Raw genomic sequence first — 16510 nt, 5'->3', positions numbered from 1 at the left:
ATCGGGCCGCGTTAAGCTTCGGCATGCCGACAGCTTTGAATGCAGAGCAATCATGGCACCGGTGAGCGATGTCTTTCCGAATCTGTACTCCTGCACGAAAGTGGCAGACTGTAGGTTCTGCTCCTTCTCATACTGTCTACAAAGTCTAATCATACTTGTCAAGGTGGCGGCACCGGCAGTCTGTTCGACGTCAAATTCTACCCGTACAGCACTGTGAACGACGAGCAGATATTTGCTGTAGCAGGAGGAATTCATGTAGGCGTCGCCCCTGAACATACTATTACAGCCGTGTACTAAAGCTTTGCCAGGTCATCGTTTGTCGGATACAGCCTGACGCTGACCCACCATATGAGGTTTTACTATGGTTCGAAAATGCAGAGGTCAGCATATCCGTTCCAAATAGCAGATAAGGACTCACGATGTGCAGGAAGAACAGCATATGAACAGCGTGACCTGGGCTAAGAACCCCGAGACGGGCAAACCATTACTCTGTGCCGCAGGAGAGGCGCCGAAGCAGATACACGTTTTCGACATTGAAATCATCACCAATGTACGGACGCTTGTGGGCCATGGTGGTGCAATCAACGACCTGTCAACGTCACCTACCAATCCAAGCCTCATTGTTTCAGCATCGGCTGACTACACTGTACGCTTGTGGAGTCTTGATCCGAAACACAAAGACCAACCATGCCTTGCGATATTCGCAGGTGAAGGGCATCGTCAAACAATCCTGGCATGCCACTTTCATGCAAACGGCAGGTGGATGCTCACAGCAGGTCTGGACACCGCCGTCTGTCTTTGGTATGTGCCTGGTCTTGAGGAGTTGGAAACAGGGCGGGTTATAGATGGACACCCAGCGCCAAAGACCATTTACTACCCGCACTTTCACTCGACGGAAGTGCACGCTAATTATGTCGATTGCGTTGTCTTCTACGGCGACCTGATATTATCACGCGCCGCCAAAGACCAAGGCCATGGTAACGAGATCTTGCTATGGAAGATCGAAGGGTTCGACTCAGAGCTCGATCCACCAACCGATCCACCTATACCAGGCCCTGGAATCTATTCTCGCTCATCATTCCCACACGAGAAGGGATCTCGTGGCTTTCAGCGCTTGCTCACCTTCGACATGCCATACACAACCCGCTTCTATCTTCGCTTTGGCCTGCTGCAGCAACCTGATATGCGACCGATACTGGCAATGGGTAATGAGCAGTCGAAGTTCCTATTCTGGGATCTACAAAAGCTAGAAGAGGGCTACGATCCTAGTGAAGAGAAGATGAAGAAATCTCGCGGTCGAAAGTCAAGAGGTGGTGCTGCTAATGCAGTCAACCAGACAAATCTCAGTCGCATGGGTGAGCTCAGGAAGAATTCGGGTCCTGGGAGTGATATCATGGGTGTAACACGTGAGTCATCTGTCTCAAGCTACTGACATCTGCTGATCACGTCCCAGCCGAAGCATCCTCGACCTCCGTCTCCGTGCCGCCAGAGCGCAAGTACGACCTCGGGGACTCCTTCATGCCGCTGAAGGCGCATCGATCTATCGTGGCCAATACGGATGTGGTGGGGAATCACTTCGCTACCGCGCAGATTGCCTGGAGTCCGGATGGGGCATGGATGATCGGTGTCGGCGACCATGGGATGATGTGCATGTTCCATCGGGACAAGAGTGTGGTGTGAGTTTTTTCATTCGCACGAAGGTAGTACCTTTCCCTCATCCAGCAACTAGCGCTCCAGATAGGCTTGTCTGGAAAGCCTGTGCTATTTCCGCATTGCCAACATTGCGGCCAATCACGACGATCTTGCCCACGTCGGAAGGACCGTTGCTATTCTCACCATCAAATATCTCGAAGATCTCTCGCACACCTTGCAGCATCTTTCTACGGCCGTCGAGAAAAGCCAGACGTCCTTTGATTCGGTGGACCTCCCAATCTGCCACTGGAGTATGTCCTGGCAGGTCGTGCGCCCAGAGCACAGATCTCAGCCAAGCATCGAGCTGCTTGAGTTTGCAGTCTGTGAGTGCTGGCAGGTCGAGGGTAATGGTACCAATGGCTGGGTCTAGATGACTATGACCTTTGCTTGCAAAGTCTAGGCTTGCAGCATCGACCCTGTCATAAGCATGTAGATCAAGTACTAGACCCTCAAGCTCCGGTATCTTGCTGTGGTCTGTGATATGAGTCTGCGCAAGAGCGTTGATCGATTTTAGTCTATCAAGCACAGCAGTCAACTCATCAGCAGTAACGAGATCAGCCTTGTTGATAACGATGACATCGGCATGCGAGATCTGAAGATGAGCTGTCGACATCAGCGGGCCAGGCCCATGCCCATGTCGCTCCTCCCCATCATGACGCACAGCCTCCTCTCCAGTCGGCTCCTCAAGACACCTTAGAACATTCTTCGCATCCACAAGCGTCACAATCCCATCCAGATAGATCGTGCTTCCCAGCCCTTCATCCACCCAAAAGACTGGTGCGAGATTGCCTGGGTCCGCTAGACCAGTAGTTTCGAGAAGGATGTAGTCGAAGGTGCCCTGTTTGTCCATTAAGGACTCGATGGCATTGACACCGCTGTCCTTGACTGAACAACATATACAGCCGTTGGAGAGTTCGAGCCATTGTTCTACGGAGGAGTCTCCTTGGTTGACCGTGAGTGATTTTTCTATGTCGGTGCTGTTGCCGAATTCTACTGGCGTCAGTTAAATGTGGTGGTAACATGTGGTCGTTCAACCTACCGTTCAGTATGACGGCAATTTTCTTCCCATGCCGAGCTGTGAGAATGTAGTTGAGTAATGTTGTCTTACCAGCGCCGAGGTAGCCTGTTGAATATATGAGTCTCTAGTACGGATTTCAAAGCTCAGTGTATAGCGTTTGCATACCAGTGATAATAGTGATTGGCACCTTAGTGACAGATGTATTTTTCAGTTCAGACGTCAATGTTGCCACCGGCGTATCTCCATCGTCAGTGTCCACAGCGACCAGCAGAGGCGGGACATCATCATCGTCGTCCATGTTGGAGCAAGCCAAAATGAGTCCCTGGGAGACGTTTCGAGTAGTTATGATATCCCTGCTCAATTTGCTACATTTCTGTTGACGCTTCTGGTGCTCGGAGTCGTCGGACGAAGCTCGGGCTAGTGTTTTACATAGGTACATATTCGATATAAAAATTCTGCTTCGACAAATTATGCGGCCGTAAGTTGATCCATGATCTGCGAGCTCAAAGACATGGTATCTAACGTGTTTGCAGTGGTGGTCTAGTGGTATGATTGTCGCTTCGGGATTTTCCCTCTTCACTTGAACGGAGAAAGAATGTGACAGGCCCCGTAAGTGTACCAATACCGCCATCGTTGCTGGACCTGAACTGACACTTCTGAAGGGGTTCAAATCCCGGCCAGGCCCTTCACCATTTCTTTTGGTCGTTGCTCATACATTCTCAGGGCGAAAGGAGTTAACGTTGAAGATTGACGTTTGGGAGAACTCTTCGACTTCGAATTCTCCTACAACTCCTTTTGCCCGACGACGATGAATACAGTCTGATAAGAAATCAATCGAGAATGCCTACTGGAAATGATGACCTTGGAAATGGCACTGGCTTGCCGCATTATTCCATGAATTATGATATGACGACAGATCCGCGAAGAAGAACGGCTGGCTCACTAGTTAGCAAGAATGGGGTTCCACTGCAGCGCCAAATCAAAAGGCATGGCACATGAAAGTGATCTCGGATTCCATCAAGGGTCTCGTGGTATATATGAGCCCAGCTACTCCTGCCTGATGACGTTCATATCAATTCGTTGACCCAGCATTTCCTGGCCTGAGCTGACAGTACCCGGACATAATACCAGGCGAGGACCTCACAGAATCCCTCTAGGCAGGCAGCCTCGCTCTGAAAATCGGCCATCAGCACTGGGATGTCTACCCCAACCATCGATGTCCGCAGGAAAAGGGACCATGCAAGCTCGTTGTGGAGCGCCCTCTTTGGCATCTCGCTGCAGGAGGGAAGTGCGAGATACGCCAGGAGCGCTTCAAGACCAATTAGACTCTTCGCACCATCATCCTGCCAAGCATGTCGATCAGTATTCCGCTAAGGTACGCCCCGAGCACGCTCGTAACGAGTCGTCGCCTGCAAGGACAGTCTGGAGACGCATTTCCAGAGCCAGCATGCTGGTATCAAGGAGCCATCTCCTGGTTGCCACAAGCCTTTTCGGAAGGACTACCGTCACGAGCACGCCAGAGGCAATAGTCAGTGTACACTGGGTGAGCATTCGGCCACCAATGCTGCTCAAGCACCAATCATGGTCAGATTTGACATATTCAGCATATACATTTACACCGAAAACCTGGACAGTGCACGAATGGACACTGAGATGGAACTTCAAAATAGTGCCAGAACTAGTGACGATTCATCTCCTTAATCGTTGGCACATCCACTGGAACTTGCAAAGCTCACACGAGGAAGGGTACTTGCTGGACTACATAACACAATGTTGAAAAATTGCTTGCGCTAAATGGTGGAGACAAACTAACACAGTTGCTCGCTCGAGCACAAGGTATTAATTGGCCTTCCAATAGGCTGAAGATACTGTGCCGTTTAGGAGCAGGCAGTAGAGCGGACGACGTCGCTACACAAGCTTCGTGAGGCTTCACCCCGCCAAGCAATATATGAGCTCCAGCGCGTCCACCTCCTCGTGCGTCGAAGCACAAAGCCTTTCCACGGACAATCGGGACAAAATTACAAATCGAACCGGCCTGGGAAAGCATGTCCCACCATCTACTGGGCTAAAAAGTCCCTGAGCATTCGAAACCAAACATGGATGGCCTTCTGACGCTCGCCTACGCCGTTATCGCATTGATCGTCATCTACTGCAGCAAAGGACAGCTGAAGATTGTCATTCCAGCTGTGGTACTCGGTGTTATTGTTGAGGTCCTGGAGATTGTGAAGATGGCAGACTCCCATCCACCGGCTTACGCGCCACCACATGCTTGGCCGGCTGCGTTGTGAGTCTGGGCCCACGATCGGGATCCGCGGTACGAGAGGGGTGATCGGGGCTGCGACGATGTTGGAAGACATTGGGAAGCTTTACATTTACGCCCTGGTCGATTGTGCTTCGAAGCTTATGGTAGCATCCGAGCGCATGAGGTGGCATTCGATGGTCATTTATGCTTATTCTTTTCTCGGAATCCATGGGTCCACATCATAACACATGATTATCTCTACCCTCCGTCAAGGCTCTCATCTGCGTCTATGAGCCTTTCTCACACATTATGCATGCAGTATTCCCACGAAGGCAAAGCATTAGCCACACCAGATCTCGGACAGCTGGTAGGACCATCAAACCCTTTTTCCGACCAAGACAACAATACATCACGACCAACCATCGGTCAGCGCAGGACAACGAAAACAAGCAGCATGTCGACGATCGTCACATGCTCGAGGTCCGGCTTCTTGCCCCCAGCAGTTCTCGGTCTCACATTCTTCCTCCTCTGCTGCACAATTTATCTGCTCACACGAGGCTCCTGGCCAAATTTCTCGCACGCCTTGCCACTCAAAATGAGCACATGGTCAAGTTCCTCCTCAACAGCATCGACATCAGCTCTCACCGTGGAATGGCTAAGACAGGCATGGCAAGTGGCCAAAACCTGGGAGAACGTGCTTCGGCCTCTTGGCGTCGTTGTCGTGGTCTTGGTCAGACTTTTCAGGAACGATGAGCGTGGTATTGCTGGTCGACTGGAGATATGATGGGTGGAGACTGCGGCGGTCTGTTTCTCTCGCGGAGCCTCGAACATGTGCCTGGCAGAATGTGAGGAGTCTTGAGGGATGAATAGTGGCGCAGACTGCTCGACCTCGACCGGTGATATATCGGGAGAATTTACGTCGATGAAGTTCTTGAGTCCTTTTTCAAGTTCAGCGATGATCTCACCTTGAACATGTACATGAACGGAATGACACGATCGTGGTTCAGAAGTGGTGGTACTCAGTAGCTAAGGCTTCCATCGCATGGCAAAGGCTACCTTTTGACGCAGCGCAACAAGCAAGCCATCCCTCAGCGCCTCTCGCGCGAGCATGTACCGATGCTAAACGGTAGAGGGCCTCAGCCGCAGCATGCACGCGCCTTGACCCCAGTGAAAGCCATCACCTTCCCCGTAAGCTACCATAGCACTCCCTTGAACCCCATCGCATCAAAGCGAGCGTCCAGCCCACACAAATCCCCCTCCTATGACTGGAAAAGCAGGCTGGCCGCATAGTCCACATTCCCACCACACGCGTCCAACGCCGTAATAGCTTGATTTCGCTCGAACCCCAGGCTCACCAGCTGATCGATGGCTTCCTTAGGATGACTACTAGCTGCTGGCGGAGCGGCTTGTCGCTGAGCAGTGGGCGTAGCCGCATGAGTCACAGGTCCATTCGACGTTCTTGATGCAGCAGCAGCAGAGCCGCCTCCGAGAGCTTGGCCGGAACCAGAAAAGGCGCCATTGGGTGATGATGACGCTGCTGCTTTGCCGGAGGTGGACGAAGAGGTACCCTGGCGCACAGTCCCAGTCTCCGCCCCGATCTCCGTTCCATTAGGTCCAGACACAGTCGGTTCATTCATCATAGCCTCCTCAAACGCCTTCGGGATATCCGCCTCCCCCAAAAAGCTAACCTCGTTCCCATCACCAAACACGAGCTTATTGACCCTCAGATCGATAACCGCCTGATACCTCTTCAACATATCCAGTCCAAGCAGGAGATCCACATCTTTCCCCTCCATGACCGTGAAAGAACAACTCATCGTCGCGCTCCCGATCTTGATGTCTGCCGCGTGTACTCGTCCGAGGATCGCGGCGGTTCCGACGCCCTTGGCTACACCGGAGTAGCGTTTGTCGATCAGACGCATGATGCCGCAGGCTTCGGCGCAGGAGGGCGACATTATCGTGGTTTGGGCGCCGGAGTCGACGAAGGCTTTTACTGGGTTGCGATTGACAAGGACGGGGATGTAGAGCATGGTTACGCGGCCGAAGACTGGAGTTTGTCATGTTAGCACTGTTTCAATAGATGGTATCTCTTCTTCGCCAGCTCAAGCTCACCTTCGGGGTTATGCTCGTACGCGAATTGCAAGTTCTCCTGCACAGACTGCTGCCGTATCATCTCCTCGATCTTGCGTTGCGCGTCCACGTTGAATGGGTCTTCGTTCAGTAGCCGCATCTGCTCTTGTCTCTCTTGCTCTCGTCCCTCGTCCTCCCGTGTCATCTCCATCCACACTTCCCGAAAACGATTGCTATCATTGATAGCCTCTGCCAACGCCGGTCTCTGCTCTCTCACTTGTGCCATCGCAGCAGGATTGCCAAGGATATTCAGCCTCGCCGTCTCAATCTCATGTGTACCCGTTTGTGCACCTCCGGCTGCTCGACCCGCAGGCTGCCGCCGCTGTTGCTGTCTTCGCTGTGCGCCCATATTGCCTTGCTGATTGTTCGCTTGGTCAGGCTGCCGCATCAGCATAGCTAGCATGTCGCCATCCTTGATACCCGCCTCTTCGAGAGTCTTGCTGTCGCCTTGTATAGGGGTATTATTGAAGTAGAACTGTTGCCCGTCCTGAGGCAGGTCGGTCTCAGCGTTGACAAAGGCCTTGAGATCGGCGATCGACAAGCCGGGTGGGAGGTCGAGGGTGAGGATTTCCTGGTCGAGGGTGTGGTTGGGAGCGATGATAGATATGGTGACCCGCGGCCTAGAAGGAGGCACGGAGAATGATTAGCGACTGTTACATTTCTTCTTCCCCTTCCGGTCACTGGTATGAGGCAGGGCTGGGGTGTAACACAGGTATAGTCTGACAGTGAGACGCATCACAAAGGACGCCGATTGTTACATGGGCCAGTGATACTCACATCTTGCCGTTTCGAGCCTGCTAACTCAACGTCGATGCTCCCGACGAATATGTCGTTTGCCTTCCTTGCTTGGGTGATGCTGAAGCTTGCCGATGCACCTCGCTCGATATAGAAGTCGATGCTGAGGATTGCTTCTAGAACCGGATCGTGTGTCGGAGCGTAAGTGATACCGTGTCCGTATGACTAATATGGTCGTTCAGATGGAGGATTTCATTTAGATGGGTGAATACTGGTCGATGAATACAAGGCATCCACGCTACGACGCAAGCAGCCGATGGGACGTTTTCGGTGATGGTGGCGGTGGCGGTGGTGGTGGCAGAGAAGGTGAGACTTCTTCTCAAACAATCAATGATGACACTTTTTATTATCTGTCCTCCGCCTGCGTATCACGAAACGCTGTCAAGCAAAGGCGGTCTGCAACGCACAGCGTAGAATGGCCTCGCTCTGCTGTTGCTGATGCACTACACTGCTCATGCGCGTTGTCGTTCCGATGCCCAGGTTCGCTTCATACAATCTAACAGCTACCTACATGCTCCACCCCCGTATATGGTATAGCGGTCTATCACTCCCCCCACGTACGCCACATTTCGAGGGTCACCATGCCGCCACCACCCCTGCCAGCGATCGCGCCGGTCCGTGAGATGAATGCTCCGTGGGATCGCTCGACGACATTTCAACAATGCCAAAGTACCTCAGCTCTCATATGACTTTGGAGTCCAGACCACGAATGATGGATGCTTTGACCGTTGACCTTAGACTGTCGTGGCCCTGCACTAATGCCCCACTACTGTACCGCCCGCATGGAGCTTGTGGCGCTGTACCAGAGCATCATGTGAAGCTCGACGTCACTCACACATTGACAGGGGTACGGCCTGTACTCCGCTCTTGAAAGGTAGAATGGAACACACTCTCGAGCGTAGACCATACCGATTGCAACTAGCTACATGAAATAGCAGCTCACCATCTCACCTTCCTATCCCCAACAACAGGTGGGCACTGTGCCATCCGGACTGTTCTGGCAATCGAGCTGTTAGGAATACAAAGTCGTCTGACAGGATCCACGAACTGTCAAGCCATTGGTGCACCAAAGCCACTACATCTCACAACTTGGAACCACGAAAATCCCCTAGGGACATTTCCACAACGCCTCCAGCCAAACACACTCCGGCCCACAAACCATGCCTCGCGACCTCTCAGCCCTAGCCAAGGAGGATACACTCCAAGGAATGTCCCAACTGACCAAATCGCCCGACGCCGTCGAGGAACTCCAACAACCTCGCATGACCGCTGAGGAGGAGAACGAGATGCTGCAAGGCCTCACGCCTGATCCACCGCGATCAAAGCGAGATGAGCTTCATCCTTACACGCAGAACTTGAGTCTGTCTGATGTGGAAAGTTGTACGAGGTTAGAGGAAGAAGCATTTCCGCCACAGGAACGTTGTTCGAGGGAGAAAGTGAGTCCCGTGGCTGTTCTTTGTTTCGACCGTCGTTCTGTTGCTGTCTGAGCGTGACCTGATTCGGGACGTCCGCCGCTGCGTCTGGACGTTATTCTGCGCTCGTGTGGCCACCGATTAGCTTACCAGGTCGAGCAGTCACTAGAGTTGCGACACCTGTGAAATGTCAGGCAGGCGTAAGCCTTTCTTACGTCAACACGAAGCCCAACCAGTCGCTCCGAAGTACCGAAACGTCAGCGGAAACGCAGACTGAAATCTGCCGGACATGCAGTGCAACAACCTACATTGGGCAGCAACGAGCCGCTACCGCTGAACCGCTTATGCCGTCTAAGCCACCCGCCGTCCTTGTACCACCTGCCTTGTTTCGTCCCATCCCTGTCGAATACCTGATCTCCCGATTCTCGCATTTGCCTGTTTAGCGCTGTCGCGAGAGATATCCTGGAGCCATACTGACATCAACACCGTGGTTGACAGTTCCAGTACAGACTTAGCCACTGTGGCGAGCTCAGCCTAGGCATCTTCACTTCTCACGAAGGCAACGATATCGCGACTGCGCAGACGTCAGCACCGGTGTATAGTGGGGCTCCGCATAGGAAGGCGGTGTTACTCGGTCATGTGATCGCAACCAAGACAACAAACCCGACAGTAACAGACAACGACATGGCCATCCCTTCACCCACCTCGCAATCATCAACATCAGACGCCGACCCGGGTTCGTTACCAGGCCATAAGGAAATCGGCAGAACACTTTGCATCCACTCCCTCGCCGTCCTACCAGGCTATCAGGGCCGTGGTCTTGGCAGGACACTAATGAAGGCGTATCTCCAACGCATCGAGAGTCATGGTGTCGCTGATCGAGTGGCGTTGATAGCGCATGAGCATTTGATCAAGTTTTACGAGGGGTTTGGGTTCGTGAACCAGGGGGGGAGTAAGTGTCAGTTTGGTGGTGGGGGTTGGTTTGATATGGTTAGGGAGCTGGATCCGGAGGGGTCTGGTATGCCGAGTTTGGATGGGGAGGAGGATGATTATGTATGAATGAATGATAGATGCTATGGGTGGATGGAGATGAGTGTTGGGTATGAGATCGTTGGTAGCGTGCAGGCAGAGCTTTCTCAGAGACGTTTCTACCATCTCGTATCGTGATGGCGATACTTGACCTTTATTTTCGACGCCTCGCTGTAGGGAGGACGTTGCCGGTGCACCATGAAGCCCTTTTAGAGTCTCTTACTCACGTCCTGCTTGCTGTGATAAGACGATTGTTGATGCATAACTTCTCCGTCCCCAAGCCGCCATGGTAGACAGAGTTCTGCTAGCGCGATCGCTTGATCTTATCGCTATCAAAAGTCTTGGCAGATTCGAACTTTTTGCCTGCAGACCATTAACCACTTCCTCCATCCCCAAGACACACACACACCTCTCCCACCCCACCACCGCCAAGATGAAGACGACGTGGAAGGAGATCGCACCGGTTCCCACGTCCCAAGAATTCCTCGACATCGTCCTCTCCCGCACCCAACGCCGGCTCCCTACGCAAATCCGTGCCGGCTTCAAGATCACTCGTATCCGCGCCTTCTACATGCGCAAAGTGAAATACACCGCCGAGACCTTCAGCGAGAAGCTCTCCGCCATCCTTGACGGCTTCCCACGCTTAGCGGATATCCACCCGTTCCATAAGGATCTGCTGAACACGCTGTATGATGCGGATCATTTCCGGATCGCGCTGGGCCAGTTGAACACGGCCAAGGGGCTGATTGAGACGGTTTCGAGAGATTATATCAGGTTGTTGAAGTATGGACAGAGTTTGTTCCAGTGCAAGCAGCTCAAGCGTGCGGCTTTGGGCAGGATGGCCACGATCTGCAAGAGGCTGAGGGATCCGCTCGTCTATCTGGAGCAAGTACGCCAGCATCTGGGACGTCTGCCTTCGATCGACCCGAACACACGGACACTACTGATCTGTGGATACCCGAATGTCGGCAAGTCTTCTTTCCTGAAGAACATCAGTCGGGCGGATGTGGATGTTCAGCCGTACGCTTTCACGACCAAGTCGCTGTTCGTGGGACATTTCGACTACAAGATGTTGAGGTTTCAGGCCATCGATACTCCTGGTATCTTGGACCATCCACTGGAGGAAATGAATACGATTGAGATGCAGAGTATCACGGCTATTGCTCATTTGAGGAGTGCGATTATGTATTTCATGGATTTGAGCGAGCAGTGTGGGTACAGTGTGCAAGCACAGATGGCACTGTTCAAGAGCATCAAGCCGCTTTTCGCGAATAAGTTGGTATTCCTTGTCGTCAACAAGATTGATGTGATGAGGCCAGAGGATCTGGACGCTGAAACACAGGCTCAGTTGCAGGAGCTGTTGAAGAGTGGCAACGTCGAGCTGCTACAAGTGTCCTGCACAACCACGAAAGGTCTCATGAATGTGCGGAACGCAGTTTGTGACAGGCTGCTGGCAGAGCGAAACGCCCAGAAGCTCAAGGCCGGCACGAGCGCAACAGGAGAGCCCACGGGCCGTCTCGCGGACGTCCTAGCACGCATCCACGTTGCTCAGCCTTTGGGTGGTGTGGTCCGCGAAGCCTACATACCTGATGCAGCTCTCAATAAGATGAAATACGATAGAGCAGACCCCGGCCGGCCGAAACTCATGCGCGACATCGAAGAAGAAAATGGTGGCCCGGGCGTCTTCAACATCAACCTCAAGGATAATTATCTCCTCGACAACGACGAGTGGAAGGACGACAAGATTCCCGAAACCTTCAACGGTCGCAACGTCTACGACTTCTTCGATCCGGAGATTGAGGCGAAACTCAAGGCGCTTGAGGAGGAAGAGGAGAGATTGGATGGGGAGGGCTACTACGCTGACGAAGTCGAGGAGCTGGAGGATGCGGAGGAAGAAGATGTGAGATACAAGGCAGAGCTGATCAGGGAGAAGAGGCAATTGATCAGGAATGAGAATAAGATGAGGAAGAGTCTCAAGAATCGCGCTGTGATACCCAGGACGAAGAAGGCGATCCAGCTTAATAAATTGGAAGCTGGATTGCAGAAGGCTGGGTACGACACCAGCGCCATCTCGGCTCGTGCCCGCTCACTCAGCCGTCCTTCACGTGGGCGCAGTCGTGCGGGTACGGAGGACGCTGGCCAGGAGGGTGCTGGTGGAGATGCGATGGACGTCGACGCCACACCCCAAGAGCGTCTGAGAAGGAGCTTGAGCGTGGCGAGGAATCGCAGCGCGAGCACCATCCGCGGTCAATCGACCAACAGACGTGAGGATGGTGTTACGGATGAAGTTGCTAGGAGTAAAGCTGATCGGTTGGCAAAGTTGGGGCAGAAGAAGATGAATCGCATGGCGAGGCAGGGTGAGGGTGATCGGCATCAGACTGCTAGTATTCCTAAGTGGTTGGTTGCTGGTAAGAGGGGGGCGGGGAGTACGCGGTCAAGGTAGTGGGATGGTTGCTCGGGCGGCGAGGGCGGCTTTGAAATGGGTGGGCATCGGACGGTGTTGTGGAAATTGGCGTTTGGCTGCGGGCTAATTGCAAGGCGCTGCTCGATGTCATGGGGAGGAGATGGATTCATGCGATCTGCTCATGTGGTTCATGTTGCTCAGCTAGCTTCCGTATCGAGCCATTCCGCAATGCAAGGACTCTCGCGCTACCCTGCGAGGGTGTGTTCATCATCCTGTTCACACCATTCCGGGCTCGAAAGGTCAATATTCAGGCCACTACATCATATGACATGCTGTACTTTCCTCGCCACTCACAACATGTTTCAAAGGTCATGACCGCTGACAAACAGGAGCATATCCATTTTTCTTATCTCTGCGACTTCGCAGCTACCGACCCTATGACTCTGCCCTCAGGAGTCCACACAACCGAAACAAAAGCTAAAAGAAATCATGGACGAGATACCGTCACAACTGATCCCTCCACTTGTGTTGGAACTTCCACTAAGCATCGCAGGGCCTTTTGTTTTCGCCACTAGCACCTACACAAGCTCAACAAAGATCACCGTCGCTACGGACTCTGCACCTTGTCGTCGAAGTAGAGGGCATTCACAATCCCATCCCTCCCCTCAATGCACAATCCCGTCCTCCCGTCCACAGTCCTTTTCAAAGCCACAACATCCACAACAGCCTTCTCTACGCCTTCCACCATAGCTTCATATACAACGTTATCAATACCAGCATCACGTCTTCTGTTCTCAGGGAAATGCCACCATGAGATGCTATACCCCCTGTCCACCTCCACAGTTGTTGAACCGAATCTCGACAGCATAGTCCCCAATATCGTTCCAATCGAGTCGACCCGTCAACGCGCCAATTAGATGGCACTTCCCGCAGCTGAGAGATGATACAACACATCCTCTCTTCTTTCGCGATATCCGTCCGTGGCCCGGTCAAGCAGTCTGCGAAGCGAAACTTGTAGACGGCTCGACGGATACGCAAATTCTCGAAGTCGTCGTTGATCTTTCGACAGATCAGTGAATATGTGATGATCTTCTCGTCTGCTTCCTTGCGGCTTTGTGGGGTGGATTTGCCGTAATTCACCGAGTTGGTGGATTGGTGGCGATTGTGGTGTATTGGATGGACATCCCAGGAGAGGTAGGTGTATATATGCTCTCGTTATTAGTTCGAGGGTTAGGTCGAGGAGAGGACAAAATCCTTTGTGCACACCTTTCTTGGCTTCCGCCTGTACCTCTGCTTTCTCGTCTGCTTGGACTTTTTGCTCTGGCTTCTGCTTGCATTCCGGTTTCTGCCTGGACCTCTGCTTCAGAGTCTATGTCGGTGGCCCCTTCGATTCCGAGGACAGAGAATGAATCGGCTTACGGGATGGTCAGTATGGTAGCTATAGTCACATCGAGCCCATGAAGTAACTCACTGAGATAGAAGAGAAAGCCGCGAGGTCTGTATCGGATGTCTCCCACTCCCATCCATTGAACCGACTGCGTCTTGAACGTGATGACTGCACCGTGCACCAGCCAGCATCATCGTCAGTGATCTGTGCAGACGATTCGTTTTGGGCCAAGTCGGAATGGCTGGCCATGGTCGAGACGAGGCTGTCTGTAGCGTGCTCGAGCAGAGGAGGAGCCAGTCGAGTAGTAAAGAGAGAGGGAAAGGATTATGTGCATGGACCAGGCCGGAGCGTGGGCTGACGTAAGAATATATATGAATACAGCCATTCACTCACCAGAAATGTGGAGAACATCCGATCCTAACCGGTCAGGAACGGAGCTTTATCAGATTCACGAATGCTTGCTGCTGGTGAATGGTAAGAGGCTTCTCTTCCTGTCTTGTCAGTGCATCCTTTGTGTTAGCATGTATGTGCTTAAAATCCTGTAAAAGGAGAAGCCAGTGGAAAGCAAAAGTCCTTGATTGCTGATATCATGCTACTGTACGGTATGAGCAGTGCGCGATCAACGCCTTATGGTACCTCGCAAGCCGTTGTCCCTCGATGTATTCCGACTCGGTATGTCCAAGATGCTGTGCTGATTTGTGGTATAGAACTCCTTTCCTAATGCAAGCTGGTCGCTCCTGGCCCAGTACTGGATGTCCAGGACCATGTTCATGGCTTCTTGACAGCAGGAGCAGGCAATGATCTCATCCGGAAGGCTTTGTCTACATCTCCGTGTCAGCATATCGTGCCTGATCAGGCACCTTATTTAGCCAGCTCCACGAGACAGCCAAGACTCACCCTGATGTCTTACTTTATAGACCAGCCCGACGACGACATCCGTCTCGCTCACAGCCGCAGTGTTGAAATTCTTCCGCACGGCCAATGCCAATTGCTCCTTCGCTATCCGTCTCTTGTCTTTCCGTCGGGCCATAGTGGGGCTTTGTCGACCTATACCAGCATTCGAGAGTAGAGCTTGATTATACGGTGATGTGAAGGCTGCGGGTAGTGGCAGGTGATGCGCAACGCGGTATGTGTTGAGGACCTTGGGAGAGGTGGTTGTCCAGGACATCTGCGGGCAAGACAATTTGGGTCAGAATCACACCATTGACATCTCGGTAGATCATAGACTAGACGTACTCCTGTACTTTGACCCGGCACCACGACGTTGCCGGACTCGGTGCTGACAAGAGCAATCTCCTTCAGATGACTACCATTCGGCTGTCCTTGGCCGGTGTTCCTTTTACTCCTTGCATGTGCTGCTGCGGCAACTTGTCGGTCTCTCGTCGTCGAAACGTCTGATCTGGCATCGTCTTGCGCCGGACGCGCTTTTGCTGGAGGCATTGTGAAGTAATCAATGTAGTTGTGATTGCTGTATCAAGTCTTGGCAGTGTATAAGGAGTGGCGCACTCTGAGCGGCATCGCTATGATAATGAGGCCTTATATGTACTCTTTATCGACTCTACTCAGCTCGACGCACCTCACGGCCATATGTCAGGAATACGCGACTTTAATCAGCCGCGACGTCATTCGGGGTCGTGCTTGCGGCAACGGGGCGAACCCTATCTCGTCTCGCTGAACTCTTTTGCGCGACGGCACCCATACACATACGCATACACATACACCTTTTCCATTCCTCATCCACCAAGTGTTTGGCAGCCGCTCCATCATTCATTCAGTATTGATAAGAACGCCCAGCATACTACGGCGGAAAAGAATTGTAATATGACTGGCGCTTTCGAGGAACCGCACTGGGAGTACTGCTAGAAGCACAAACTCTACCCCGAAGGCCTCCGTGGACATCATCTGCCCAAGGGTCTGGCCGCTGTATCATTGGCCTCCGTTCATACCCTCGTGGCTGCCGCAACGATGTCCGATAGGTCCTAGCAGATCTCAATCAAATTAACAGTATCGAAGTCATTTTCGCGCGGGAGAATATCCAGGACGATGTGCGCTGCAGAACGTGAAAACAAGATGATGTCTCCTTCTTCACTTGTAATGCCATGAATTTCCGCTATACCTAGCAAGTTCAGTAATGTACCTGTCGGTATATGCTAGGTCTCATGATCCTCCCTTTCAGATCATGCAAGCCATACCCGGACGTTCACTCAAGAAACAGTCAACCTCACATCACTTAACACTTCTTCACCAACTTCGGACCAATTCATTATCGCTCTCCCATTGCTTCCTGAGCTCATATACCAGGCACTGCACTCTCACTATGAGCCACTGACACCTTCAAAGTTCCATTCACTTGCTCGAGTCTGCTGGTGGCAAAGCTAGCCACAAACTATATTAACCTCTA

General features: G+C 52.4%; 7 protein-coding genes across 7 annotated transcripts; 4 read left to right on the top strand and 3 right to left on the bottom strand.

Moving 5' to 3' along the window:
• Positions 1 to 439: 439 nt before the first annotated feature.
• LTS14_008990 (uncharacterized protein) lies at positions 440 to 1680 on the top strand (the record flags this gene model as incomplete). Its single annotated transcript, XM_064841673.1, has 2 exons — positions 440 to 1406; positions 1454 to 1680. 2 exons carry the CDS (start codon positions 440 to 442, stop codon positions 1678 to 1680), a joined length of 1194 nt encoding a protein of 397 aa, XP_064690836.1.
• Positions 1681 to 1714: 34 nt separating this feature from the next.
• On the bottom strand, positions 1715 to 3008 carry LTS14_008989 (uncharacterized protein; the record flags this gene model as incomplete). Its single annotated transcript, XM_064841672.1, has 3 exons — positions 1715 to 2682; positions 2732 to 2815; positions 2876 to 3008. The coding sequence occupies 3 exons, from the start codon at positions 3006 to 3008 to the stop codon at positions 1715 to 1717; spliced, it is 1185 nt and encodes a 394-aa protein (XP_064690835.1).
• A 1798-nt stretch (positions 3009 to 4806) lies between these two features.
• LTS14_008988 (uncharacterized protein) lies at positions 4807 to 4998 on the top strand (the record flags this gene model as incomplete). The annotated part of the gene is made up of 1 exon (XM_064841671.1): positions 4807 to 4998. One exon carries the CDS (start codon positions 4807 to 4809, stop codon positions 4996 to 4998), a length of 192 nt encoding a protein of 63 aa, XP_064690834.1.
• Positions 4999 to 6211: 1213 nt separating this feature from the next.
• DDI1 (DNA damage-inducible protein 1) lies at positions 6212 to 7818 on the bottom strand (the record flags this gene model as incomplete). The annotated part of the gene is made up of 3 exons (XM_064841670.1): positions 6212 to 6999; positions 7065 to 7653; positions 7807 to 7818. The coding sequence occupies 3 exons, from the start codon at positions 7816 to 7818 to the stop codon at positions 6212 to 6214; spliced, it is 1389 nt and encodes a 462-aa protein (XP_064690833.1).
• Positions 7819 to 9037: 1219 nt separating this feature from the next.
• Positions 9038 to 10348, top strand: LTS14_008986 (uncharacterized protein; the record flags this gene model as incomplete). The annotated part of the gene is made up of 2 exons (XM_064841669.1): positions 9038 to 9313; positions 9788 to 10348. 2 exons carry the CDS (start codon positions 9038 to 9040, stop codon positions 10346 to 10348), a joined length of 837 nt encoding a protein of 278 aa, XP_064690832.1.
• A 403-nt stretch (positions 10349 to 10751) lies between these two features.
• On the top strand, positions 10752 to 12761 carry NOG1 (Nucleolar GTP-binding protein 1; the record flags this gene model as incomplete). The annotated part of the gene is made up of 1 exon (XM_064841668.1): positions 10752 to 12761. One exon carries the CDS (start codon positions 10752 to 10754, stop codon positions 12759 to 12761), a length of 2010 nt encoding a protein of 669 aa, XP_064690831.1.
• Positions 12762 to 14877: 2116 nt separating this feature from the next.
• LTS14_008984 (uncharacterized protein) lies at positions 14878 to 15549 on the bottom strand (the record flags this gene model as incomplete). The annotated part of the gene is made up of 3 exons (XM_064841667.1): positions 14878 to 14930; positions 15007 to 15277; positions 15346 to 15549. The coding sequence occupies 3 exons, from the start codon at positions 15547 to 15549 to the stop codon at positions 14878 to 14880; spliced, it is 528 nt and encodes a 175-aa protein (XP_064690830.1).
• Positions 15550 to 16510: the final 961 nt, after the last annotated feature.

The sequence above is a fragment of the Recurvomyces mirabilis genome (genome assembly GCF_035927965.1).
Source record: "Recurvomyces mirabilis strain CCFEE 5264 chromosome Unknown scaffold_28, whole genome shotgun sequence".
NCBI lineage: Eukaryota > Fungi > Ascomycota > Dothideomycetes > Mycosphaerellales > Teratosphaeriaceae > Recurvomyces > Recurvomyces mirabilis.
This window is presented reverse-complemented; position numbering and strand designations above follow the sequence as displayed.